This window comes from Pseudopipra pipra, chromosome 19 (assembly GCF_036250125.1).
Source record: "Pseudopipra pipra isolate bDixPip1 chromosome 19, bDixPip1.hap1, whole genome shotgun sequence".
Lineage (NCBI taxonomy): Eukaryota > Metazoa > Chordata > Aves > Passeriformes > Pipridae > Pseudopipra > Pseudopipra pipra.
Genome location: NC_087567.1, coordinates 4808711 through 4836177, shown reverse-complemented (window position 1 = coordinate 4836177; position 27467 = coordinate 4808711). Strand labels below are relative to the sequence as shown.

At 42.6% G+C, this 27467-nt stretch overlaps 1 protein-coding gene across 15 annotated transcripts in view; it reads right to left on the bottom strand.

Annotated features, from left to right (window-relative positions):
- TNRC6C (trinucleotide repeat containing adaptor 6C) overlaps window positions 1-27467 on the bottom strand; it is a 203051-nt gene that overhangs the window by 31593 nt on the left and 143991 nt on the right. For 14 of the 15 annotated variants that reach the window (XM_064675737.1, XM_064675739.1, XM_064675747.1 and 11 more), the window contains exons 4-5: window positions 24293-24619; window positions 4296-6887 (exon numbers count right to left, since the gene is read on the bottom strand). In XM_064675737.1, coding sequence (XP_064531807.1) covers window positions 4296-6887; window positions 24293-24619 — 2919 coding nt within the window. Of the gene's footprint in view, window positions 1-4295; window positions 6888-12490; window positions 12691-24292; window positions 24620-27467 lie in introns of those variants that run through there. The other variant, XM_064675748.1, reaches the window with a different exon arrangement.

Here is a 27467-nt window from a genome sequence, read left to right as displayed (position 1 = left end):
GAGGTTTTAGTACTGAAGTTTTTAAACACTGTTAGAATTGCAAGAAACAAAAAGATCACAGTGAGTAATAAACATGGACACATTGGCAGAGCTTTGTTTTATAGAAATAAAAACATAATTAACATTGGGCCACAGCCAACAGGAAATCCTCAAGGGAAAGTGAAATGTTAACTAAGCTGTGGCAGGATGCAGTTGTTTTCCCTCAAAATAACCCTATAGCCATTTGGATGGCAGAAATTGTTTTCCTTGAAGTTGTTGGTCCGTGATAAAGAGCAGATACATGACTACAATACAGGCAAACCAAAATATTAGGACCTTATGTAGATAAAAAAAGAAGAAATCAGGTAGAAAAGAGATTGTTTACTAATTAGACACTAGTCTGTTAATAGAAGAAATTAAGCTATAAGGTGTGCATGTACAAGGGAGGGGTTCATATATATAAAAATAAACATATATTTAAGAGCCACTTATAACGCTTAACTTTTCAAATCTTCATTTTCTTGAAGGGATTCCAGTTCATGCAGTGGAACTCCATGATTTCTTGTACCTCTCATCATTCAGGAAGCTTTAATTTGGGTTTCAGCAGTGAGATCACTCTTGTGTGAAAATCAAGGGCAAGGTCTCTCATCATCACCTGGCTGCTCCCCAAAAACCTGGCTGTTCATGGGCTGAGCTCCCACAACCAACAGGGTTTTAGGTTTTCACGAGCATCCTAACTGAGCCCAAAGCTGAGCTGGTTTCAAATGCATTCTGATGGAAGTTCAAAGTAAGGAAAACACATCCCTTGCACCCTGCATTTCACATCAATCACAGGCAATGGCTGTCACGAGTTACCACTGAGACAGTGGCACAGGATTACAAAAGGAACAGAGAGATGTCTGGAGCTTTCAGATCGTAGGCCTGCGTAAGATTTTTAAAACTTAACCTTATTGCAGTCTAGGAATCACAAAGACCTTAATTTTTGACCTAAACCCCCCACAGGGAAGCCTATATCATCTTTTGCTTTTTCTTTCCTCAGCTGGAGGACGGGTGGTTGGAACCCTGCCAGGCTCTCACAGCCTAATGGGAACAGGAAAGCATCAAGCCCACTCCTCAGCACTTGGAGGAAGGATCTGGTGCTGTTTGGGATCCAAAAATCTCTTTTAATCATTCCTGTTTGAAAAACCTCTTCTCGCTTCTTATTCCCCTTGTATCAAAGCCACACAAAATAAAAGTGCTGGGAAGAATTATGCACAAGTAAATTTAGATTAAAATCAAATCTAACTCAAACTCACCAGCTTCCTGCTCATCTTCCTAAGTAACTCACTAGAGGTTTGGGACTAAGCTCCTAGAACCAGAAAGGACTACATCTATCACATCATCTATCTCCTTCACCCTCTTTTTATTTCTTCTTTTCTAATAGAAGAAGAAACTCCTTAGAGCATTCTGCATTTTCATCAAGTGTGTACCAACATCTGCTTCCCATCAATAGCTTTTAAGTTCTGTGTTCAAAGAATCTGGAGAACTTCTGGGGATGGGTGACAACTTGAATAACAAGACTGTAACTTGGCCTCTACTTCTAAACTAAAAAAGCATAAACTTCAACCCTAAAGGGGACTGCTAATCCTTTGTGAACCCCTAACTAGTGCTGTACAGCAAAATTAAAATTCACTTTTTTGCTTTCAGGATGTATGACTGTGACATCTTACAGCTGCACCACCTTCCCTACTTACAGAGAAACAGAATCCATGATTCCTTATTCACTCTACTCCCTGAATGTGATTGGCAAAGCACATGAAGATGAGAAAATGCCCATGGTAACTACACAGTCCAAGTGTTGCAAGATTTTAGACAAGCACTTAACTGTGCCCTATGGCACAGCCTCTCATGGCACGATCATGTTTTGCATGGAAATACTGTACATGGAAAAAAACTGTTGCTGGATGAAATTTGGTTGTGGATTACTGAAGTCTACTGGTTACAGGATTCCTGTCTTCCTTACTGCAGAGGCTGGAAAAGCAAAGCCAAGTGTGGAGAGGGAACTGGAGTAGGAAAAACTACGGTTAAACAGCACGACTCCAAGCTGCAGGTCCCCGTCTGTGTGGGAGGGAAGACACTCACTACTTGCTTCCCATCTTTTAGCTGTCCCAGATGGGAGATGATTTGTAGATGTTTTAAGTCTGTGTAATTTCCACACAGACCAAGAGGATATTGCTCTGCAGCTGCCCTGCCACTGGGGAAACTGGGCCCCCTGCACTCCGGATGGGAAGTTAATGGGATCACTTGAAACTGCAGTTTTTGCTCTCTGAGTAAGATAAGCACAAGGCTGGTCCTTCTTGGGCACAGCCACCAGTAAACATGGGCAGAACACACTGAGGCTCAGGGGACTGCTCCTCGCTTCCATTTGCAGATTAGACAATAATCCTTCAAAATATTCCCTTGTTTGGCCTTTATACCTGTACCTCTGCACACAGTTCTAAGTATATGGAACAAAAATACACAACAAAAGGCCTAATTTATGCCTGGAGCAGCTTGACCTCAATTTTAATATCAGAACTGTATTTTGAATTGTTCTCACTACTGCTCACTTTATACTTCCTTGCATGCTGACTTCAGTGTATTCTGAGAGCTGGCTTTGCTTATCTTAAAACATTAAAAAAAAAAGAAATATTTTTCTTAGAATCTTTCCAATTCACATTTTACAAGATGCCCAACACTGTACCTTTAACGTGGTCATGAGGCAACTTGAGCAGGAGGTTACAGATTCATAAGTAGTTCTCCAAGTGTATAAACATATTGCTTCAATGAAACCCCTCCTTTGCTACTGTCCATTCTCCAGAGGAATCACTGCAGATTAACACCAAATTTTAAACTCCCTTTTCAAAATCTGAAAGACTCAGAACTGTAAGATTTCCTCTGCAAAGTGTTAGATTATTTAATAGCATTAACAATGCATTGCTGTGTATGAAATGTTTTACCTGCACCAAGGTAATCCTCCAAAAATCACCTTAATGAAAAACAAAACCTCACTTAAACCAATCAAAAATTCACCTCCATGATAGCTCCACTACAATTCAGAAATCTGAATTCTTGTTCCATGGGTAAAGTTTTAAATATGGATGAAATAAGTTTAAAGAAAATTAATTAACAATCACATATGTTGAACTGACCAAGTACAAAGCTATTTAAAGATTTCTCCTTTGGGAGCACATATTATTTTATTAATTTTTTTATTAAAATAACATGTGTTCCAATAACATGTGCCTCAACTGTTGAAATATTTGACCAGAGTGGAGAACACAAGACTATTTTTACACAGTCATTAGAGTAAATTTGAATTATTTCACAACATCAAAGAGAAAACTGTTGGAAATGAGAGAACAAATCCCACTTGGAAAAAAACGTGGTTAAAAAGAGAGTACTTAGTCATGACCAAGATGGAACAAAAACTGGAAACAAAAATCAGATGAAGAATTTGTAACAGCACTGCAAGATTAGATTAATCTTGGAGAGGTCTGTGGTCATGATACAGATCAGGGCTGCTGGTGTTAATTTTTATTTAAAAACCTCCTTCTTAAGGATTTTTCTCATTTTTACGCATTTTAATTCCTTGCTGATTGTCCACAAGAGTACCCTCTCTTTGATGAGAAAAAATCCTAGATGTCTAAAAACTTTTCTTTGGAGCACAGCTGAAGCTAGAATAACTTTTCCCAGCCACCCTGAATATTAACATGTTTAGCCAATCCCGCTTTACGAGAATCACACAAAATCCAGGGTACTGCCCATGCCCTGAGGTAGGGAGGAAAACCATTCCTTCATAACAAACAGAGAAACAGCAAAAACCTGAATTCATGCAACTGTTAACAAACATGTGTTGCCAAGAGATATGGTTTGCAGCAAAGGAACAGATGCAGACTATCTAAACATGAACAGAGCCCATCCAACAGGAACATGAGACAAATAAGAGAAGAAAGGTTTGCCAAAAGACCCCAAACTCTCAAATTAAAAGTAATTGGGGAAGAGATGCCAAAATAAATATGGGTCCACCATCTAAGAACCTTCCAGGTTATTGACCAGACACTGTTTCAAGCCTTTCTTACATTCAATTGGACTATGGAAATTTGTGTCTGTCCTCAAGATGAGACATTAGAACAGCTTCAGAGTAAAGAAATAAACACATTCTATGACATAAATACAGGATTTCTACTTTTAATGCACCAACCTCGCACTGATAGGACAGACAGCATTCAGTTAAGTGGTACTGGTATAAAGTACTTGGTAAAACTATAAAATCACTTATAAAACTATTTTCATACCTGGGCCAAGCAGCGGGGACCGGTTCGGCTGGGCACTTGGCTGGTGCGACGGCTGAGGTTCAACCATGTTGGTGTTGATAATGGTGCTAGTGGTGGTGGTGTTGGTTGTGGTACTGCTCTGAATTATAGGATTATTTCTATCCCACATGTTTACAGTCTTGTTGTTGTTGTAATTTGGGTCGCCCCAAGCTGAGGTACCGTCATCGATTTCCATCTTGCGGCGAATGGACGGTGGCGATGGCTCTTCCCAGCCAGTTGCCTCACAGTTCTCTTTTTGTTTGGCTGGCACTGGCCCACCAACCCACCCTGACCCCGTCTGTTTTACAGAAGCAGCTCCTCCCCAGTTACTCACATTGTTGTCCTGGGGTTTATTAGCCCAATTTTGTTGGGGGCCTGGCTTTAAAGATTCCCCCCAACTTGTACCTGTATTAGCCTTGCTGTTTGTGCCATTTCCCCACCCACTGGTCCCAGACCTTGCGGAATCATTCCAGCCAGACCCCGATCTATTGTCAGAATCCCATCCAGATCCATTCTTCTTCCCATCACCCAAGTGTCCAGGAACAGATGATGAATCTGTCCAGTCTCCACCTCCTGAAGTCCAGCTTGGATTTGATTTCTGTCCATCTCCCCAGTTTTGAGATTTGGGTTTCTGAGGTTCACCCCAGGTAGGTGATTTGTCCTCCTGATTTGCGGTCCCACTCCAAGCGTGGCCGCTTTTGGCAGCAGCAGCATTATTAACAGTAGTAGAGCTTGCTGACTCTCCCCACCCCCCCGGGCCATTTGGTGCTTTGTTGTTATTGTCTCCCCAACCTGTGTTTGTTGGAACAGCTGCCGGTGGAGAGTTGACCCACCCAGATACTGAAGAGGTATTTGTACTGTTCATGATGGACCCATCGTTCTTCCCCCCTGAGTTTGAAGATTGAGTAGCTGCACAACCCCAGGCCTCTGTTCCATTGTCATTCTTCCGTTCAGACCTTGGGGACTCTTCAAATTCCCAGGCAGTGTTTTGCTTTACAGGGGTCTGTCCCCACCCCGTATTGGACAGGACCCTGGGGTCAAGGTCATTTCTTGGCAACTGAACTTGCCCTTGGTCTATCATCCCTTTGTCTCTCCTCCTGCCCTCTCCAGCCCCCTCCCTCCCAGTACTGCCTTCATTTTGACTCCCACCGCTGTCGTTGCTTCCTTCACTAGCCGTGGTGCCAGATGCTGCAGCTTTGGCCCAAGAGTTCATTTGTTCATTGCCCTGCTGCATGGCAGGGTTCGGACTGGTAACACTAGAGCTATCCCACCCTGTTGATCCTTTCCCATTGATGTCGCTATTGGAATGCTGGTTTGGGGGCTTGCCCCACTCCCCGTTGACACCGTTGCTGGTGTTACGGTTGGGGTGGCCCCAAGCTCCAGAATGCACACCACCAACACCGCTGCTGCCACCGCCCCTGCCCCACGCCAGGACCCCGGGACCGGACGGAGGCCCCGAATCCCACGCGTTCGCTCCGTTTCCTTCCTTCTGCACAGCACTGCTGGATCCGTTTTGTTTAGCACTTAATGCTGAGTTCACAGTGTCTCCATTCCCCTGACTGAACCCAGAATTGCTGTTTCCTGTGGCAGGATTACCTGGGGACATCCCCCACACTGAACTGCCCATTCCTTCACCACTGCCCCCGCTGACTTGAGAAACCGATGTTCCGTTAGCACCAGGAAGGCCTTGCAGGTGGGGCGGGATGATGGCCCCCATGCCAACAGCCATCCCCCAGTTCGGCAGTCCGTTTGTCTGCATTGCATTGATAGGGTTTGGTGAAGAGTTCATGGGGTTAGTGTTATTTGGTCCATCAGTGTTAAGGTTCTGAGGTTGTACGCTGAAAGACACATTCTGAGAAGTGGACGTTTGTGGTTCTGTGCTCTCTTGCGGCAGCAAGTTTCCCCAGGCACCCAAGGTGCCTGTTGGGTTCCCATTCTGGTTGCCCATATTCTGACCTATGGCACTGACTGGACTGCAAATACTGGAAGGGTTGCCTGCTCCCACAGTTCCTTCATGTCCAAGTACAGGCCAGGCAGCTGGATTGGCATTAGGGTTAAGGTTAAGATTAATGCCAGCATTCGAGTTGGAAGCACCCCAGCAGTTCTGACTTCTACCGTCTCCCATCATGTTGTCCATCTTTCCATCCCCACCACTGGCAGAGCAGTGAGCTAGGCCAGAGCTGGAGCCCGCAGCCACCCCCCACACCCTGGCCGAGCTGCCGTTGCCGTTTGCTCCACCAGCTCCAAGGGCACTCTGGTTAGAAGTGCTTTGGACGAGTGCTCCGTTGGCGCCATTATTGCCATTAGTTTTCTTTGTATGTCCAGTGAAGTTGCCTTGGGCACTCCCTGTAGCCATGCTACTGTTCTCTGAGCCACAGTTGGAGGCAGAGTCAGTGTCTGTAGTACATTCTGAGGCAGACTCAGTCTCAGCTCCGGTTATGGAAGGCCACGCTTCCTTGTCAGTCCTGTCTATTATCACTTTATCCCAGCTGCAGTTGCCTTCACTCCTGAAAGCGGGCTGCTGTCCCCAGTGGGAATTCTCATAATGGTCTCCCAATCCACTGTGGCTGAGATCTGAAAGGATCCAAGGTTAAAAATGAGTCCAGTGTTCAAGCCCTGCAAAAACCCTCTATTAAGTACTGTCTTACATCACTAGTTACAACACTACGTTCTGCTGAAATCTAGAGAACATTCTCTAACACAATGCAGCGATTTTCCCCACCACAATAGAGCATGATGCTCATATTAATTTGTTTCTCTTTTTAAGCTGGAAAAACTCTCAATTAAAATAATGAAACAATCCCATTTTAGAACAGAGGAAGTGTTTCATAGCCCTCAGTGTACCAGTAAAAACAATAAGCAGGCAAGAAAATAAGGCAAGCAAATACACTAATCCATGTGAAGAATCTAAAAAGCAAATCTGGAAAAAACACAGACAAGTATCTAGCAGACTCTTGCCATTTATTTTGACTCAATTCTCGTTCTTTAGGGAAACACAAAGAAAAAGCATCCAATAAAAAAATGTAAAAATGTCTGCCTGCCATGAGCTATTATTACATACACACACTCCCACATCACATTTAACACACTACATTCATACTGCATTTAGGTTTTCCACCCTTCCTTTAAATAAAGAACAAATACAGACAATGACCTTTATTGTTAGGTGCCAATTATTTTATATTTTATACCACTATTTTACATTTCAGCAGAGAACTTGGGCATCTCTAAATAACAGACAGCTTTGTCAAGAAACTTACCTCTCAAAGGTTTTACATGTGGTTTAAACATTCCTTTACACTTGTACACATAGTCCTATTTCTCCCCAACCCAGTGAAAAGCGATGCTGTGCTGGACAGATATCCCAAAAAGCCTTTTCAGCACTGTCACATCCTCACAGATGCTAATTCAAAAAATTAAACAAAAGCTTTTGAGTATCTACTTGCTCACTAGGGTATGAAGCTAAACTGGGAGGCACAACACATCTCATGCTAAGACCTCAAGCTTTGGTCAAGTTTTTGCATTTACTTTCCATCCCCATTGTTCTCTACAAGATTATTCCTCTTAGTTTCTTTTGATGGGAATTTGATAGCAAGTAATTCAATCTGATCCAAGGGATCCATACTGGAGACAATCTCCAGAAGAGTTCCTCTCAACTGGTTGCATATACCAATGTACCAGTTGTTTTTACTTGCTGTAAATCTGCCAAAACCTGACTTTCATTCTTTGTTATTTGAATTAAATGCATATTTTTGTGGGGAAGATGGACATTATGAATCTCCCAAACAACAAGCTTTTACCAGCAGATACCTAATATGTATTAAATCACAAATTTTGGTGTGATCAGCTCTTCCAATTAAAGGTGTTCTGATACTGCGAAAAATTGTTCCAAGTTTAGAAAAAGTTCTCTCTCTGTTTGACAAAGTCTTATTCACACATTTCACCTGTAGCTTTTCAAGAGGGGGGGTGATAATTTGGTATTAAATTGAAGCAAAAGAAAGCATTTTAGACAAAGGAAGGGAAAACAGTCTTAGCTCTTTGCCCTTCTACTCATGATGCCAAGAAAAGCCTAACATTTCACAGAGTTAAATAATCATAGAATATAGAATGGTTTGGGTTGGAAGGGACCTTAAAGATCATCTCGTTCTAACCCCCTGCCATGGGCAGGGACACCTTCCACTATCCCAGGTTGCTCCAAGCCCTGTCCTATCTAGCCTTGGACACTTCCAGGGATGAGGCAGCCATAGCTTCTCTGGGCAACCTGTGCCAGGCCCTCCCCACCCTCACAGGGTGATTAACTTCTTCCATAATAATCGACAAGCGTATGACAAATCCAAAGGAGAATGTGAAAGGAGCCACTTGGATTTACCTCCATTCCCTCCCCTACATGCAATGGCTGGAAAGCAAGGAAGCATGCTGGTATTCCTGGATACAGCCAACTGGTTACAGCACAGAGCTAAGGGAGCAGGTTGAACACTTACCTGATAATCTAGATTTGCTACACAGGTGTTAAATGAAGACCAGAATCCCAGATAAGACATGGAAGAGGAAGGCAGTCTGTGAAATGACTTAAAAAGGGTCAGCAGGGTCAGAGAAATGAGTCGAGGAACGCTCTTAGCAGAGCAGGAATGAACAAAGGGAAAAAAGCAGTGGCAGGCCAGGCCAGAAGATAAGAAGTTGAGCCAACCAAGGAATCAGATAAGAGGAGTTATGGGAGATTTTTTTCAACCCTGTGGGTGGTGCGATTCAACACTGTGTTTGAGGCATGACAGAAGGATTTAAAAGTGGCTTGAAATACATTGTTCCAATAAAAGGTCTTGTAAAAGCCAAAACCTGAGCTCCACATGCCGGTGCTGGGAGAAGGACGGCGCTGCCCGAGGAGAGCTGGGCAGGGCAGGCCTGGGAGGGAGGATCAAGAGCACCAAGCAAGATGTCTCCATACTCACAAAAATGGCACCACGACCGAGAAGATGAGATAAAAGGGAGCTGCTTCTTTAATAGTTTCCTTTCTCCTCTCCCTCAAAGATGGTGGTTAAAGCAATGCTCGAGTTTGAGCGCGCTAAGGAGACTGAAAATAAAGGGAAGAGGTGGGATGGAAGAGGAAGATGAACAAAACAGCTTAGAAAGATGGCTGAGAGTTGGGAGCAAAATAATTCATTAAATAAGAGACCAGATTTTGAGGAGCTGTATGAGAAACAAGATGAAAAGAAAATTATGAGGGGGAAGAACTATAAAAAGCAAGAGATGTCCAGAGTAGGAAATGGCCAAGTACACCTACTCCAGACAGCATCCCACCAAGAGTGTTCGGCTGAGAAGGGTTTCCCAAGGGTTTGCTAATCCATAGTTACTCCCTTTCCTGTACCATCAACGTTGCTCTTCCTGAGGTTCAGATTATGCCCTCAACAATAACCACGGACTAATCTGAAAGTGGTGACTTTGACAGGGATTACAATAATTCCGTGCAGGGGACATGAAAGCAGCAATCCCTCTATGGAGCAGCAGGTACCTGTGCTGGGCCTTCCCTGCTCCAGGGGCAGTGGGATCACCCCAGTACCTTCCACAAGTCACAGATTCGCAAAACAGAGCAAAAATGTGCAATAGACTCGCAGTGTCCAAATATTTACTGGAGCAACTGGTTTTAACACCAAAGGCTGATGCTATAAAGCTTGTCAGAAACAGGACAGATGAAGATAATGAAAAAAATATTCACAAAGTAAACAGAAAGCTGCAAAAACTGTGACTTTGCTGCCAGACAAACAGAAGAGTTTGAGCACAGATCCTGAAGAGGGCAGTTTTTATATTCTTGTCTCTAGAAGCAGATAGCCAAAAGACGCTTTTCCATTTTCTTTACACTGAAAGGAATTCGCTCCTGTGAATCAAACAACTGGTAGCACAGTCCTGCTTAATACAGAAGGACTTTAAACATTTGGGAAAAACAATGAAAGCAAAATATTTTATATGATTAAATCTAGAGACCTTTTTTGCTTACTTGGAGGTTTTTTTTTAACACAAAGATTTCCTTTCAACTTTCTAGGAAACCGACTCTTCATAGAAATTCCCAACATTTTCTTTCATTTTTTAAGTTGTTAAAACTGAAACGGGAAACCCATTTTGAAAATTTTTAAGACTCAGTTCCTCTTTATTTATGCAAAGATCTGGAATAAAAGCACTGAGCCCACCAGAAGCATTTCTATCCCTCCTCTGTGAGCCGAGCAAAGATTGTAAACAAGGCACAAGGAACAGGAACCACAGGTATTCTGTGTTAGCAAATCCCAGTGCAGGTACACCACAAAGTGAAACTGATTTTTAAATTCATACTTTGTGCTTTAAAAAAGTATTTCTGTATCTTTTATATAATACAGCTTCCTTGATTAACAACATTGTTTCGGCAATCAGGAAGGAAATATTAATTTGAGGATAATGGGTCGAATTTGTTTTTAACAAGCATATAAATTCTGTACAGCAACAATCATAGATGGGACCTGAAAAACGTACAGCTTTGATCACTATTACCAATAAGCATGAGGGGGTTGTTTTGGGTTGGTTTTCTTTAAAAATTATCCTTAATGGGGTGGGAGGAGTTTGCTGGTGTTATTACATACTGTAGCCAACATACCTGACCAACTTCAATTTAGTAGTTATTAAAACAGAAAACATTTTTGGCTGTGTTTGATAACAAATAATAAGTTGCAAAATCAGTTTAGTGTTTACATAGATTACAAATGCAAAATATGAGTGAAATAGGAGAAGCTGTTGCATGTATTTCTTAGAAAAGCAAAATACTTTGCCCGCACAAACAATTCACCTAAAACTTCCATCCTCCTCTGAAAATGTCATTTAGAATAATATTTCTTTCAATTTTTCATTCAGCTGAATTAGAAGTAACTGTATCTTTGTAACTTCCACCACAGTAATTAGTTCAAATGCTGCACAGTAAAACCCTGCATCCCTGACTAGAACACAACATTCAGCTGATTTTGGAACCAAAGCAGGGGGAGGGTGTTAAATGGCAAATCGCAGGATGAACTTTTAATGGAATATTATTAATATGTTTTGCTCACCCAATTTTAAATCAGAACAGTGGCTCCCTCTCTTATTACTAGTTTTATTTTTCAGCCCATGTTAGTCACGTAACAACAACCAGACCCATTGGCTCGCCCTGTGCTGCCCAAAGGACAGATGACAGACGATGTTCCCTGCTCTGACATGCAGAACAGAATAAAATCCCAAAGGCCAGTGATAGTCCCACTGGGGATTCTCCTTGGCACACAAAGGTTAGTGATTCTGAGTAGGCAGGTGAGGAAAAAAGGGCAAATTACTTTCTCCCCCCAAAAAGGAATAGTTTTCAATTCAGCATGAGCAAATCTTTAAAAGACTATAACTCAGTTTTTAAATCTAAATTAAATAGGAATCACTGGGAACATTTTAAGTGCTAAACGAAACGTAGCCTCATTTCATAAAGAAAATATGACATAAGCATCTATTCTGAAGTACAAAATATAATAAAGTAGAAAACCTGGGCATTGTAGTGCTAATATTTCAGGTTAGCTGCTGCATCCAGTTGTAGGCACAGAGAGAGATTTGAAAACTGGCATCTATGTGAAGCCCCTACAAAGCTCACTCACAACAAGTCTCATGGATCGAGGAAGCTGAAATCTTGCACAGCGTACATAACGTGGCAAGACAGAAGAGAGATGGAGGCATTGAATAAAGCAGCTTTATTTATTTTAAAACTAAACCATAGCTAAGCCCACACGGGGGAAGCCTGTTATCCCCTTTTCATTTTCTGCACTACGACATTCAAACGTAGTTGCTTTCCTCTGGTGCTGAAAGCTTTCAAATGCATTAAGAAAACAAGCAAAAATAAACAGCATTTCCCGTTATTAGTAGAGATTCCACTAAATGCTACCTCTCCAGCACAAAAGCAGCAGTAGAAAACACCAAAATCATTGCATTTTTCTGCTCAGTGCAACATATCTTTACAAGCAGTTTGCTGCGAAGACGCCATTTTATCAAACCTGAAACGCAGCCAAAAGCTCAGGACGCTGTGCTGCTGCTCTCTCGCTGAAATGTTATGTAATAAATTGATTTAACAGAAGCAGATGCTATTTTCTCAGGGTTAGGGTTACTTTCCCTCTTTTTTTGGCTCTAAAAAGGGCTGATGGGTAATAAAATACCTGAAGAAAGGAGCCGCCCAACCATCCTAGGAGACGCTACATTGTGTGCAGAGCTGTTCCTACTCCTGCCTCTACGTTCTCCAGGGCTCCCGGCTTCAATATGTCGGCTGTGTACAGTGTAAGCCTCATCCTGTAGAGCTGCCAAGAAAATCTCTCTGTGCAAGCGTGCGCCCAGACAACCTGCGAGCTCGGCCGGGCCTCGGCTGCACTGGCTATGGAAATGCCCTTTCCACGCACAGCCCTCCTCCCCCTTCCCCTCGCTCCGCTCCTGAGCTCTAGGTGAAGGTATCAACAGAGCAGGATTTTTAAGCTTTGATTATCTAATTGCAGCTGACACTAAACCGATCTTCCTTCCTCTTTAAATTCTTTCAACTGTCACAAAACATTTTCACTTCAGGACCCAGCTACAATTAGCGCCCGTAGCTGCTTCTCTGACGCTTTTGAAAGTCAGCCAAGACAAGACGCGGGTGCTGCCGAACGGCTGCCCCAGCTCCTTCCTGGAGTCCTCCTCCTGCCCCAGCTCCTGTCTAGAGTCCTCTTCCTGCCTGGAGTCCTCCTCCTGTCCAGCTCCTGCCTTCTGCCCCAGGTCTTGCCTGGCATGCTCCTCCCTGCCCCAATGGCAGCTCCTGCCTCCTGCCCATCATCTTCCTCCCTGTCCCAGCCACATCCCCTGCCTTCTTCCCGTTGCCCTCCTCCCTCCTCCAGCTCCTGCCTCCTTGCCCAGTGTCCTCCTTCCTGCCCCAATGGCAGCTCCTTCCTCCTACCCACCATCCTCCTCCCTGCCCCAGCTCCTGCCCGCCGCCCTCCTCCCTGCCCCAGCAGCAGCTCCCAAGTCCCAGATGTACACTGGATCGCTGCCAAGCCCTTAATGACTTCCCTGCCTCTATCTAAACCAGCTCTAAGTGGCAAACACGAGCGCATTAATCAGCGGCGTGGTTGTTTATAGAGGCAGGGAAGGGAAGAGCTGCCCGAACAATGCGGCAGGAGCCGGGCGCTGGCTGCGCCTGCACAGCCGGGACCAACCATCTTGGAACACCCGCAGTGGGAGCCCCGGAGCTCTTCAAGGCACAGGAACACGCAGGGCGAGCACAAAGGGGGTCAGCCTAATGTTTTTAAGGGACTAAGGATCATCACAAATTCTCAGATCACGCATGGAGAACTTGTATCGGTGCATACACACGAATTGCAAAGGCTGATTTACACAAACTTCCAGTATGTCCAAAACACTCCTTTATGATTATTCCCCTTCCTACCTGCCCCAAATACATATCGATGGTGCAGTAAGTGGAGCACGTTTTAAATTTGCTGTTTCAGTTCGTGTCAGGTGCCCATCGGAGCGGTTTGGCCCCTCTGTGTTGGATCTCACAGCCCATGGCTCTTTAAGGGTTTGGCTGCGTTCTCAGGGTCGCTGCCACTTCACCAGCAAAGCACAATCACTGCTGCTATTCTTGGCTCGAGAACTGCTCCACTGAAGTACTCCTGAAAATAGTTGGGTTTCCTTCTGAAGACATTTTATTCTCTGTTTCTTTGCAATAGTCTCTGAATACTGGTCGGGTTCAACCTCATTTGAGAAACAACAGATGAATGAAAACCAAATCTGTTTGGCTTTGTTTCTATTCAGAAAACTATTTCAGATGCATTCAGGAACTAAGCTGGAGAGTCAATTCTGCAGTAACTTTTTTAAGCGAAACTACTGTTGTGGTTCATGACAGTCCTTTGACACCAACTATACACACTGAAATTTCCGTTAGTCAAAATATGTCAAAACTGGATGAGAACATCGGATACACTCCCATGTTCCTTGTATTCTCCTTATTAATAATACAAACTTCCTGCAATCAACTTCGATTTATGGAGGTAGGTACTTGTCACGGGCACCTATCGAAGGGGACTGTTTTTACTAGTCACAAGTACACAGAAGGGCAATGAAGAACCCCAAGAAAGGTCAGAGCCTACTAAAAAGTTTGGGAGCAAAATGAAGCACAGCTTCCACTCCAACCGTGCTGGCAGAGCACGTCTGTTCCCTTCTATGCATCCCATCTTGGAGCAACTCTGATGGGGCTTATGCCTGATAAATTTGAAATTCACAAGTACTGATGCCTGCAGACTAAAAAAAGGGGATTTCAGAGGTGATGCAGCCCACTCACCTGGTCTAAGGAATTATTCCTGAGACACACTAGGTGACATTAGCCAACTCACCACGGAAGGCCTCCAGCAATGGAGTCTGCACATTCCCAAGTGCTCTATCTCACTTCTCAAGACAGTTTTCATACCAGCATGTTTTTCCTAATGTCTACCCTTAATCTTCCTTGTTGAAATTTAAGCCTATTATTTCTTATCTGATCCATCACAGACGTACAGAACATATCATTTTCTTCCCTGCAGCAGTCATTTAGGTATCTCTGCATTTATAATTCCAGTCTTCCTTTGGCTCAGGAGCTCCAATTCCTTTACGCTTTGCAAGGCTTTTTTTTCCGAGATCTCTACTCATTCCTGTTGCATTCCTCTGCTTCTTCCAGCTGGTTCACATCCTTCTGAAGGCACAGTACCCCAAACTGGACTCAGTATTCAGAGGCCTTATCCCATGTGCCCCATAGGAAGCACTGTCCATATCCCTCAGTGTGTCTGTCCTCTTTTCAACAGTGTGACAGTCTAGTTTACCCTGTGACCAGATCCATTTCTGCAGCATGATACTCACATACCTGTATTTGGGTACAGAGCTGTTCTGGCCCAAAAAAAGAGCCTTTTTCTTTTCTTTATTTCTTATCCAATTACACAACTGTGTCACCACTGTTCCATACTGTTTGTCCTGCTGTGGCCTTGCGCTCTTCTCCAGCTGGAATCAATCAAAAATTTAATGCAGGCTGTTGTTTACAGCTGAAAGCCTGACTCAAATATCAGAAAGTACAAATCTGCACTCTTGCTCAAAATGTTCTCATTCTGCCAGTAAGGACCAACAGCTACTCCCTGTCTACACCTTCCTGAGCAGCTGTGACACTTACAATAGCTTCATCTTATACTTCCCACTTATTTACACCACCACACATCCAGCACAACGAAGTCTTCTGAGCCACTATCAAAGGCTGCACCAAGTTGGCTTCCAGGACATTTTGCACTGCTGACAGGGAAGTATCCTCCCTGGGCACAACCTGCTCTCCACAGACCCATGTTGACTCTGCAAAGTCTCTCTTGCAAAGTTCTAAATGCACAGAAAAAACGCTTTGGTTATTTTTCTAGGATCGCTCTAGCAATTACTCTGATCTTTCAGTTCCTCATTTCTCACCTTTAAACATCGGTGGTTTTATTTTCTGTTTTCTAGTTCTCATACTCCGAAAGTGATCACATTGCTCCAACCCATCCTCTATGTAATCTACTATGAATGTTGTTATTTCCAGATAACTGGAAACTTTATTTATTTAAGTACTCTTAACTTGCTTGAGCCTTAGTTCTAAGTCAACCACTAGTTTACAGACGAAGGGAAAAGGCATTTAAAATATTCTTGATGCCATCCATCAGTGGTTCTCTCTGCTGAACATCGACCAGTTTCAGTGGCCTTTCCTTTACTGAACTGACTTGTGAAATTGTTACATTTTCATTAATTCTTTGGTTTTTTTCCTAACAGCTACGAATTTGGAGTTTTGTTTGTTTCTTGTAGTATCATACCTGTTTCCCGAGCTGTACAAATTCAGCTTTCCAATAATTTCCACATGACCTTACACCCTTTCTGTTCTTCCCAAGGGCAAAACTCTTTTTATTCCCTAGAAAGGTGGTTGCTTTCTGCCTTTTCCTTCTCCACCGTCAGAGGCACGTCCTGTTACTTCACCTCTTCACATGCTTCGTCAGAAAACTGCCACCTGCATATTTTAACACCTTGCCAGGCTCTGTCCTGGCCTTTCTTTCCTCACAGACACTTGGGCAGTTCCTGTCCCTGGCTATCACTGCAGCACTGCCACCCACAGTGAAGCTGGAGGAGGGATGCAGCTCTGGACCTTCTAAACCAAAAGCAGCCACCTTTGAGTCATCAGGCTTTTTGCACAGCCCCACTCTTTGAAAGTGAGGACAGCAAAAACTACAAAGGCACCTCAGTTATTTATCCTTTCACCCATTTCTATTTTTCCTTCTCCCGGTGAAAAATTCTAATCACTGTCAAAGAGATTTGAAGCAGCAGATTTATTTTGCACGCTCTGCTGCCTGATGTCAGATAACACACACAATACAGAAAAATTCATTCCAGAGATTAGTTTACTGATGAGTTTTTACCATTATTTTTCATTCATAATGCCCGTATTTGGGCTACACAGAGCTTGCCTCTTCTCTATATTCAAGGTATTATATAGAATCTTTGAAAATTTAGATGGGAGACAAAACCCTCCACAAGCTGAGAATCACATTCCACAACTTTCCCATCACTGCATTTCAGGAAATGTTCATCACTCAGGAGCATATCCAGACAGATCCCATCTCCATGTTAATTTCTACATTTACGTCCTTGTATGATGTTTTCATTTCCTTTTGTCTAAATATATACCTGGCTCTAGTGACCTTTGGGAACGCTGCCTGATTTCCAGGGACACGAACCAGACAACAAGCACTACCAAAAGCTAAACAAAGCGAAACACCACGAGAAGACAGAAACATAATCACCTCTTACACCTGAACATCCCTTTACAGCACTAAGTATTGGCAAAAAAAAAAATCTCCCCGTGTTTTTAAACAAATCCCACTAGTAGGAAAACTTTCACACAGCCACTCAGCAGAAATGTGTGTGTAGTGAAGAGCTGTAGAGGGACCTGCTCTGCAAATCACGGCCAACACCTCGACAAGGGGTGTAAGAACTGCAAGCTGTGAGGAGCTTCAGTGCAGAATGGCATGGTGTGTTTGCTTCACACAGCCACCTTCCACGGAAACAGCATAAACAGCCAATTCCTGTGTTTCCAAACAAACATTACCATGCTTGTTCATCCGACACCAACAGCCATGGGGCACAATGAGGCACATCAGGTATTATGGAGAACACTTTTCTTTTAAAGCATATTTTCTATAGGAAGTGTGAAATTATATACATAGAAAGTGTGCAAACAAGATGAATAAATATTATCTAATCCCTGATTTCTACTTTATAGTGTTTTGTGTTTTAACTGTTACACATGAAAAGCTCTGCTTATGGGAGATCCAGAATAAATCAATTTCTATATTTTCTGGTTTTAATTGTGTAACTTCCCAACTAAAAGCAAAAAGACAGTATTGTTTTGCCAACAGAGATATGCTGCTAATGGAATTACAGAATATGGGTTTAAAGAGATGAAGTTCAGCAAATCATTTCCATAAAGGGTGTTCTCACGTGCTTTGTTTGTTAAGGCTCAGCCTGTTTGCAATGCCTCCAGGAGATCAAGCTAAATCTTATTTCAGACTTTTGAAATTAAACTTTATTAATGTATTTCAGAACTGCTCTTGCATGAACATGCCTTACCTACAGCCATCACAAATCACAGTAGGCAGAACTGTTCAAGCTGAATTGTTCAAACATGAGTTTAGCAGGAAGGTCCTACGACTTTGCTGGATCTGATGAAACAACTGTATGCCAAAGCTTATCAGTGTTTTCCAACTATATTGACTGGGTTTAGAAGAAATGATATTTCACCCTAAAACCTTTCTCCAATTTTGACTTTACAACCATATAAAATTACCCTATCAGAAGGAATTCTGAAGCAACCCACAGTTGAAGGACTGGATGTCTGGAATGAGTATTGCCAGACATGAATTTAACAGTAAGCAGAACTTTTTAATCTTGCTTTCTAAAAAAGTTATCAAAACCAGAATTAATACAAACATATTATAGGAGTTCTCCTGATACACAACTCCACAAAGCAACTTCCAGCCCACAACAACCACTCATGTGCACATATCATGCCATGAGCAGGAATATGCAAACTTCAGCTAAAGAAATCTTCAAACATGAAATAAAACTTCCAGCTCCACAGAAAAGAAGAATAAAGCTCAGCACAGAATCTGGCATCAGCACACAAGAGGAAAATAAATCTCTGTAACTGCTGTCCAATTCTCACTTCCCAGAAAGCAACAGACAGAACAAATTAAAAGCCTAACTCTCGAGTTTCCACAATGCTGGTGTGTTTTCTCCTTATAATTACTGCAGGAATTACTTGCTCTCGTTTCTTTTTAGACTTTGAAAACTTATGATATGGATCTGCTCCACAAAACACTCTAGTTGCCAATAAAAAGAGGGACAGAAGTTCCTTCCCAATTCCTGCAGGACATGGTACATTGGTTTTGAGTTGATGGATGGTGGTTCCACATCACTGAATTGCAGGAAAATCAAAGGCATCTTGGAGAAGAACTGATGACTTCTTTTGATCTCTGTTCTTACAATTATCAAACACACAGTGGTTGCCTGGAGACTTTTATACAAACTTCTTGATTTATAAAGAAAGAAAGAAGTCTGTATTTACTTGTTGTTTTTAATCTCCCATGGCATCTTCCAGAAATTACCTTTTTAATTCTTTTAGATCACGTGGCAAAAGATCCATTCCATTGATTCAACTAATGCTTCACAATAAGGGGAGGTAACTATTCACCATGTTTTTTAGAGTTAGTGACAAAGTGGGAACAGAAAAAAAGCCCCATTTTTAACAATAACAAACCTGACTAGATACTAGAATGCTGCTCATAAATTAGAGATAGGGCTTCCCTTCGGTGTAATCCTGAACAGGATTACAGAGGGGGAATGTCAAGAACAAGCTTTGTAGCTCAAGGCAGAAGCTCCAGACAAGTAAGTATTCTACTCTAAAGTAATCAGAAAACAGTTTCACAATATTTAACAATGAATAGAAGACTGTTTTCAAGGGATAAGATTTCTAAAATGTTCCATGTAATTTAAAATGCTTTAATTTCTTCTCTTAACAGTTTATCTAGTTAATGTTTTAGACATTACCTTAAGAGAGAAACAAAAAATCCTTACTCTCACCCACTTCACTGATATTTCCAGGTGATAAACCTGACAAAGAATATATTAGTGGCCATCAATTCCCACTTGCCTTACACTGGCAGAACATCCTTTTTAATTCACGACATTGCAGTTAAGTTCTGATCAGTGTTTTGGATAGTAGATAACAGAGACTGTGCTGATAAGAGAATAAAGAGATAAAATAGTGTGATTTTTAGAGTGAAGAGGCTGGCAATGCCTCTCTAACAGCCTTCCTTGTATCCAGGTAGTTATAAATAGGGCCTGGAAGGAACGTGTTGCACAATTACAAATTAACTATGAGGGAATACGAGCCTATAAAAAGAAATGCTACAGACATGAATTTACATCAAGCATCTTCTGGATCCTGGCTCTTTGATTTACACCAGCTCATCCAGAGAAAGAAGTTATTTTTGTTCATGATGAGTATAAAGAAGCCTCACATGGAGCCTTGCTTGGGCAGAATCCAGTAGAGGCCTAAGGGGCTCTGGTCAGGCAATCAGGGCACCAGAGAGGGAGGGAGCCCTGGGCATGGATTCTTTACTGGCTGCCTTTAGTCTTTGACATGTCTTATAATGGCCAGGAATAATGTCCACTCTCCCACAACACAGGTGCTCTTCAGGCAGACAAAGTCTTGTTTAGATGTGGATCAGGTACCAACACTGAGTCTTCTGGACAAGTTAAATTTATCTTGTTCCTTCACTTCACTTCCCCCAGAGAACCTTTACCTGCAAAGTCTCTTCAGTAAATGAAATACCCAGGGAACCAGAAACAGACACTTAAAGGAAAACAGTTCCTACTGATGCTAAGAGGAAGAAGGCAAAAATCTTCCTACTGATAAAGCATTGCTCAGTTGGAATTCTCCTGTTTAAAATTTATTTTCATATTCACAAAAATGTGATTAGTTTAAATTAAATTTCATGGGAAATTCATGAAAATTCACTTAAATGCTGTATGTTTACAGCATATAGAAGCCCCAAAAATTTTCTAATGCTAACAATCACTCAGATCTTAACAGCTGAGAAGAAAAGGCTTTGGCCTTCCCTCCATACTCTTCCTACTTTCTTCCTCTTTATGCTCATCAAGGTGAAGACAAAGCCTATATGAGACTGGGTGAAACTGTTGATAAATGTATCTCATGGCTACAGAGGTCTCTCAGGAGTGAGATACTTCTCTCCCAGCCTCCTAAAGAAGCCAGGCACACAGCTGTCATCACTATAAACTGAGCTGGACATTTATTTTTTCCTCCTGTAGCCATCTGCAGTCAGTAAATGAACTGATGCTCCACCTGCTGGAAAGAACTACACGAGTTCCAGAATTCAGAGAGTTCTTCCTATGGGGAAGATGCAATCCTTTAAGACTCAAAAAAACCCACCTCTTCAGTCAGCAGACAAAAAAATTAGCCAAGGATTTAGCTTGTCTAAGATTCTATTCCCTGCACTAAGAACTTTGTGTGGATCTTCTGATGCCTCTGAAAGCTTTTGCCTTTACAGAATAAACAACCACCAGAACACTGTGACTGTGCACAAATTGCTTTAGATTAAAACTGCAGGTTTAGATTAGATGTCAGAAAGAAATTCTTCCCTGTGGGGGATAAAGCACTGGCACACGTTTCCCAGAGGAGCTGTGGCTGCCCCATCCCTGGAAGTGTTCAAGGCCAGGTTATCCAGGGTTTGGAGCAACCTGGGATAGAGGAAAGTATCCGAACAAGATGAGCTTTAAGATCCCTTCCAACCCAAACCATTCTGTCTTTCTGTGATTATAAGTAACACTTTTGCTAAGAGTTTGATCTTGGTTAATTTGTTTGGTGCAATATGGAATATAATATGAAGCTGAAAAGGTGCTGCACTCCTCTTCCTCTCATTTGTACTAGCTTTTATTGCACTCTGAATTTTCCCAATGGTAACAGAAAAGTAGCAAAAGAATAAAAAAATCAAACTAATTCAACAGCGCAAAACATCTGCTGAAGGTTGCCAGGCTGACAAACTACCTACCTACAGCAGGTGAAAATAGGAATCAGGAAAAGAAGTCTAAAGCCTCAAGGTAGAAATGCATCTGGCAAGATCAAAGTCAGACAGCTCGTACCACACTCTTACAAGTGAAGTTCCTTTATGAATTATGTTATGATTTACAGTGGACTTTGTTTCATGATTTACAGTGTGTTTCTTTAAACTCAAACACAGATGCTTCAGATATATTTATAATGATGCTTGGAAGAAACCTCACACTGACCCTCAGGCAGCCTGAGCCACTTGAGTTGGTCAGTCTGTCTCTGCCACATAAATAATGACCCGAGGGACAGCTCTGATCTCTGCTCTCTGTGACCAGGGACAGGACCCAAGGGAATGGCTGGAGCTGTGTCAGGGCAGGGTCAGGTTGGATCTCAGGAAAAGGTTCTTCCCCCAGAGGCTGGTTGGGCACTGAATAGGCTCCCCAGGGCAGTGGGCACAGCCCCAAGGCTGCCAGAGCTCCAGGAGGGTTTGGACAATCCTCTCAGGGACAGGGTGGGATTGTTGGGGTGTCCCATGCAGGGCCAAGAGTTGGACTCGATAATCCCTGTGGGTCTGTTCCAACTCAGGATATGTTATGATTCTAAAGGTCTGAAAATAAAATAATAAACATATACAACACAGAACATTAATCTGACAGTTAACAAACACCTCCAAATGCAAAAGAAGCCAAAAATGTCAGAACCATCCCTGCTGAACCAGGATTTGCAAGGAAGATGAGGATGCTGCTCTAACCGGTGGGAACTGATTGCTTTCCATTCCACTAAAGCCAAATACTTGAGAATGCAGAAGTAGAACCTCCTCCCTCCCTAAAATAGGACCATTTTGAGTAAATAAACAATTGTTTTATTTTGTCTATTCAGTTTTGAGTTCCTGGGGAGAAGCTGAATAATATATTCAAATCCATCTTGATAACCACAGAAGCTGTAATTTCTGAGAGATTATTTTCTTATCTAACTAAAACTTCTAAGGACACCACCAAAGAATTTGCTCTGTTGGAGTTCAGCTCAAGCAGCAAAAAATAGTGAAAGATTCAGTAATGCCCAAAGGGAAAAATTGCAGACAGTTCAGATCTGAAGTATGTGATGTTTGACAGCATTTAATGAGTGATAATGAGCAACACTTCAGATCATACAGAAATCACTAATATTCAAGATATCAAAAAACTGCTTATGACTTAGTCCACATAACTTTTTTAAGCCCAAGTAACTATATCAGAACACTCCCTGCCTTCCCTAACACCACACACACAGCAGTGAGGGAAAAGGGGATGTGCACCATTTACTGACTGAGTTCATCTCCACTGGAAAACTTACATGATCTCTAGCACAGAAGGGCAAGTAAGAAGAGAGCTCCTTATTTTCTCATTCATTAGCAGCTTCAGGAAAATAAAGGCAGCTAAGAGACTTACTCCTCCATATCCTGTTTCCAATAGCCAAAGGAAGGTGGGTGTGTCTGATACTCCACCTGCAAAGCTGCCTCCAGCTCTGGGCCTCCAAATTAACAAGGATGTGGAGCTGCTGTGGTTCCCAGAGAAGCTGTGGCTGCCCCATCCCTGGAAGTGTCCAAAGCCAGGTTGGACGGGGCTTGGAGCAACCTGGGCTAGTGGAAGGTGTCCCTGCCCATGGCAGGGGGTTGGAATTGGAAGTTCCCAAAGGTCCCTCCCAACCTAAACCATTCTGTGATTCTCTGATCTGTAAAGGACAGAATGAAGTGGCAGAAAGGCCAAAGACACTCAAGCTGCTTTTCCCAAAGTATTATTTTCCTAATGTGAAAATAACAATTGAGAGCATAAGTAAGTAAATAAAGGCATAAAAGCAACATAACAGCATAAGCAAAGTTCCTATTCCTTATTTACAAATATGCAAAACACTCTTTAAAGAGCATTAAAACCGTCAAAATTACAGATGAAAACTTGGAAACACCTGAATTAACAACGCTTCTGTAAGAATGACCACTAAATAAATATTTAGATAAATACTTAGATTCATATCAGAGGAAGGGGGGAGGAGGGAAAAACAAACAAACTGAAGAAAGACCCCACAGCTCTGAGCACCTGAATAAGCAAGAAAACCTTTTAGAAGCGGATGCTAGAAATGATGTGCCCCGTAAGAAGACGAGCAGCAGCACACGTTTTGCTTTAAAAATCTGTGGTTGAAGACAATCCTTAACATCCCTCATGTTTTTTATGCCACCTGTGCCAGAGCTGGGTTTGGAGTGATGCCTTAAGCCCCTAATGGTTTTTTATATTTTTCTAATATTTGTAAGACTTGTAAGTTTTATAAGTAGATTTTAAGAGCAGCATCCCTCCCTCCTTTGTCCCTTGTCCCTTATCCCTTTCCCTCTAGCACCCTTGTTTACACATTCCTTAACCCTCTTACCCCATTCTATGCTCCCTATATCAATCCTACTCCCGAATCCAATAGAAATGTTTAGTCTTTTGTCAAGCCAAGGCCTAGATTGTTGGTAGAACAGCATATCAGGGCCTAAACCACAGAACACGGTAAAAACTGGGTAACTATGTACCCTTTGTGCTCTGATGGTGATGAAGGTGGGATGAATAGGGGGTCCCGAAATGCACCCCAGACCCATTTTAAGGGGGTGGACCCGGGGTGGACCAGAGTAAAGGCCACAGGGTGGGCACATCTGGGATTGGATGGACGGTATTACAAAATGCAACATCTCAGGCACGGCCGGCGCGCGTCTTGTAACATCTTAGCCCTGGCAAAATAAACCCTTTCTCATCTCACCCCTAAATTAACCGCTCCGGAGATTTTTTTCAGCATCCAAATTCCACGGCAACAGGAGCCTTACCTGGTTGGGTCTTACTGGGATGATGCTGTCCACCCGCTCCCTGCTGCGGAGGAGGACTGGCCCCCGCTGGCGCAGCGCCCGGCGCGGGGCTGGTGCCGCTCAGGGTCCCGGCGGGCAGTGGCTGCCCCCGCTTTAGGAGCTGCTTCTGTTCTTGCTGGCGGAAGCGTGGAGGCACCTCTCGGGGCAGGTATCGGGACGCAGCCGGCTGCTGCCCATTCGCAGACGCGCGCTTGCCATTGCTGCTGTTGGTAATAGTGCTGGTGGAAGTACTGGTACCGGTACCGGCAGGTTGGGGCTGGCTTAAACTGGTCTTAATAGGTTCTGGCACTGCATTTTAAGAAAAAAAAATTAATTGTTTTAGTATCAGAGAGGTTGGGGGTTGGGGGGTTTTTTTTACTGTAAATGAGCAAATGGATAATATTTCTTAGTCCCGCAGCTGGCAAAACGTGTTTTCGGCTTAAGCAAAACGTGGCCCAGGACAGTATTTGAACCTTTTATTCCTTACTGCAGCACATCCTCCCTCCTGTTTTAAAGCACACAGAGGACAAGAGAGAGCTGTGACGACTCAGTATTGAACAGGAGGGTCAGTTAAGCTGCCTTTTCAGTTCAGCAGTTTTGCAGGTTTGGATGCGAGCTTGCCAATATTAACATCAAACCCCATGGCCTACAGCCACGAAAACAAACATTTTCAGGTTTCTAATGAGCTCCCCAAAAACAAGTTAAAATATCTGATACACCAGCTTATTCAACACTCACGCAAACTTTAATTTTCTTGTGGTCTTTATACAAACCTTCACATCAAGCACTTCAGGACACCCCAGGTGTACATCTGATATGCCCCACACTGACCCTGCCTGCAACAAACCAGCCAGGCCACCCTGGAAAACTGATGAACTTCCACAGCAGCAGCAGTGAGCAGGCACCAGGGGAATGCTGAGGGTGGTCAAAGCAAGCAGGGACTTGGCCAAGCAAAAATATGCCAAGTTTGACAGAACCATCAACATTTTGCTTCTCCAAATTGTTTATTTTGGAAACCTAAACAATTTCACCTATGCTTATGTCTGCGACAAAAAAGGAACTCTGAATATAAAAAAAAAAAAATTAAAGCACCAGTAATACCTGAAGAGCAGAGAATAAACCTTCATTGCCTTTTCAAAACATATCACCAGCTTTGGAAACAGTTTATTCATACTCTGACAATGAAAAAAGTAGTTTAAAAGTGTCATGGAATGCAGAATAATTATTTTCAAATATCAAATTTGCATATTCAACATGTACGTGAAAACTGTTCTGTTTCCACAATATAAATAAATCTGTTGTCCACATGACAGAAAATATGACTTAATTTTAATGGGTGCTTTTTAACTCCTCCTCCTATTGCTACTACTGTTACAGCAATGTAAGCATTTACCTACTAAAGCCATCGTTATCACGAAGATGCAAACATTTAGAAACACAGAGACCTGAAATACTCAGTGGTTCTGCAAAGGATGAAGCTGCAACTCCTTTACCACAACGTTCATCAAGAGCATTCCAGATGCAGCTGATGGACCAAAAATAATGCACCATTCCAGCAAGGAAGGTTCTCCAAGTCAGCTGACAGACCAGGCACACAAACCCTTGTGCCAACAGATGAGAAGGAATGCCAGGGAAGAGGAGGGAAAGGACAAGAGAATGGAAACCACTAACTGGCACGATGCCAGCGGAGTCGGGATTTGTCTGGCCCTGAGATTTCAGAAGGAATAACAATTAATTGGAAACATATTTCAGAGAGCAAGGCAGGCTGCTTTTTAAAAAGCATTATACTCTCCGTACTGTGTACATATAAATCACATCTGATACCTCCAAATAGGTGTGCATATAGAGATATATATAAAACCCATCACTAATGCAAGTCATAGAATACACATTTCCCACTTTAATGTAAATTCACAAAGCTGTTTGATCAAAAAGGTGTGGCCAGAGAAATCCAATTTCAGTGTTAGAGACAATGTTTCCCTCTATATATCTGAATCCCGTATGAGAGAAAAGAACAAAGAAAATCAAAATATCACTGTATCTTGGAATAAAAATATTTCTGCGTATATGTTAGTTTTTCTCTCATCAACAGAGAAAAGCATATTTTATTTTGTACATCAAAAATCTTTTTAAAAGAGTAGTTAAATGAAAGCTCTTGCAAGAATAGTGTGTCTACAAATCATGGCAGCTGGCAAATAACCATTTAATTACACCACTGACAGGGAATAAAGCAAAAAGAGTGAACAACATCACAGTAATGGGCTTGAGCTCCAAATTCCACCTTCATACCGGGCTAGAATTTAGACTTCAAATACAGCAATAACATTTGGGGAATATATGTTACAAAGACAATATTACTGTATTCTATAGTCATCCTCAGCAATGTTTAAACAGCAATTTTCAGTTGATATGCACTGTGAGAAATACCAACTGTTCAAAGTGTCTGCCCTGCATGTCTCATGTGCTATTTGCTCCAACAACACCTTTTTAAACCCTTTGGCCACTCTCCTTTCCCAAAAGGCTACACTCCAAGACGAGGGCTGTCCCTTGCAGAACACACAGTGCACAAAGACACATTTCAGCTCACTGCAGGGTACAAAAGCAGAGCAGAGGGAGCCTCTCCCAGGCAGTGCCTCAGTCAGCGGAGCTGCCCCAGCACTGATGCTCCGTGAGCTCCGCGTTTAATCAGCCCCAAGGGCCGACCTGCCAATCCATGGAGAGCCCCTTCCAGCCCCGGAGGAGCAGCCTGTCCACCCTTTCACCTGAAAGTAATCCACTGTCACAGCTAATGGCATGTGGGCAGCTGTTGGGAATCCAGGAATTAACACGGAGCTTTTACAGCTAAATTTGCCTGAATGCTAAAACTGTTGTTTAAAACGTATGGGGGAATGGATTTGATACTGAGTGATTTAAGAGCTGAAGCAAAAACATTTAAGCAGAAAGCCTCTTGCAAAAATACAATTAAAGGCGTAAAATAAAAGCCTTGAGATTGCTGTCTCTGAAGATGTTTGTGATGGGTATCTGCTTACTCTCCATTCCGAGCTGTACATACACTAAACAATGAGCTTGCCTGTAATAATTATCAGTACTTAATGGTATCTAAACTTCTTAATCCAATTTCACCCAAACAAATCCAATAATTACTCCATATGCTTTT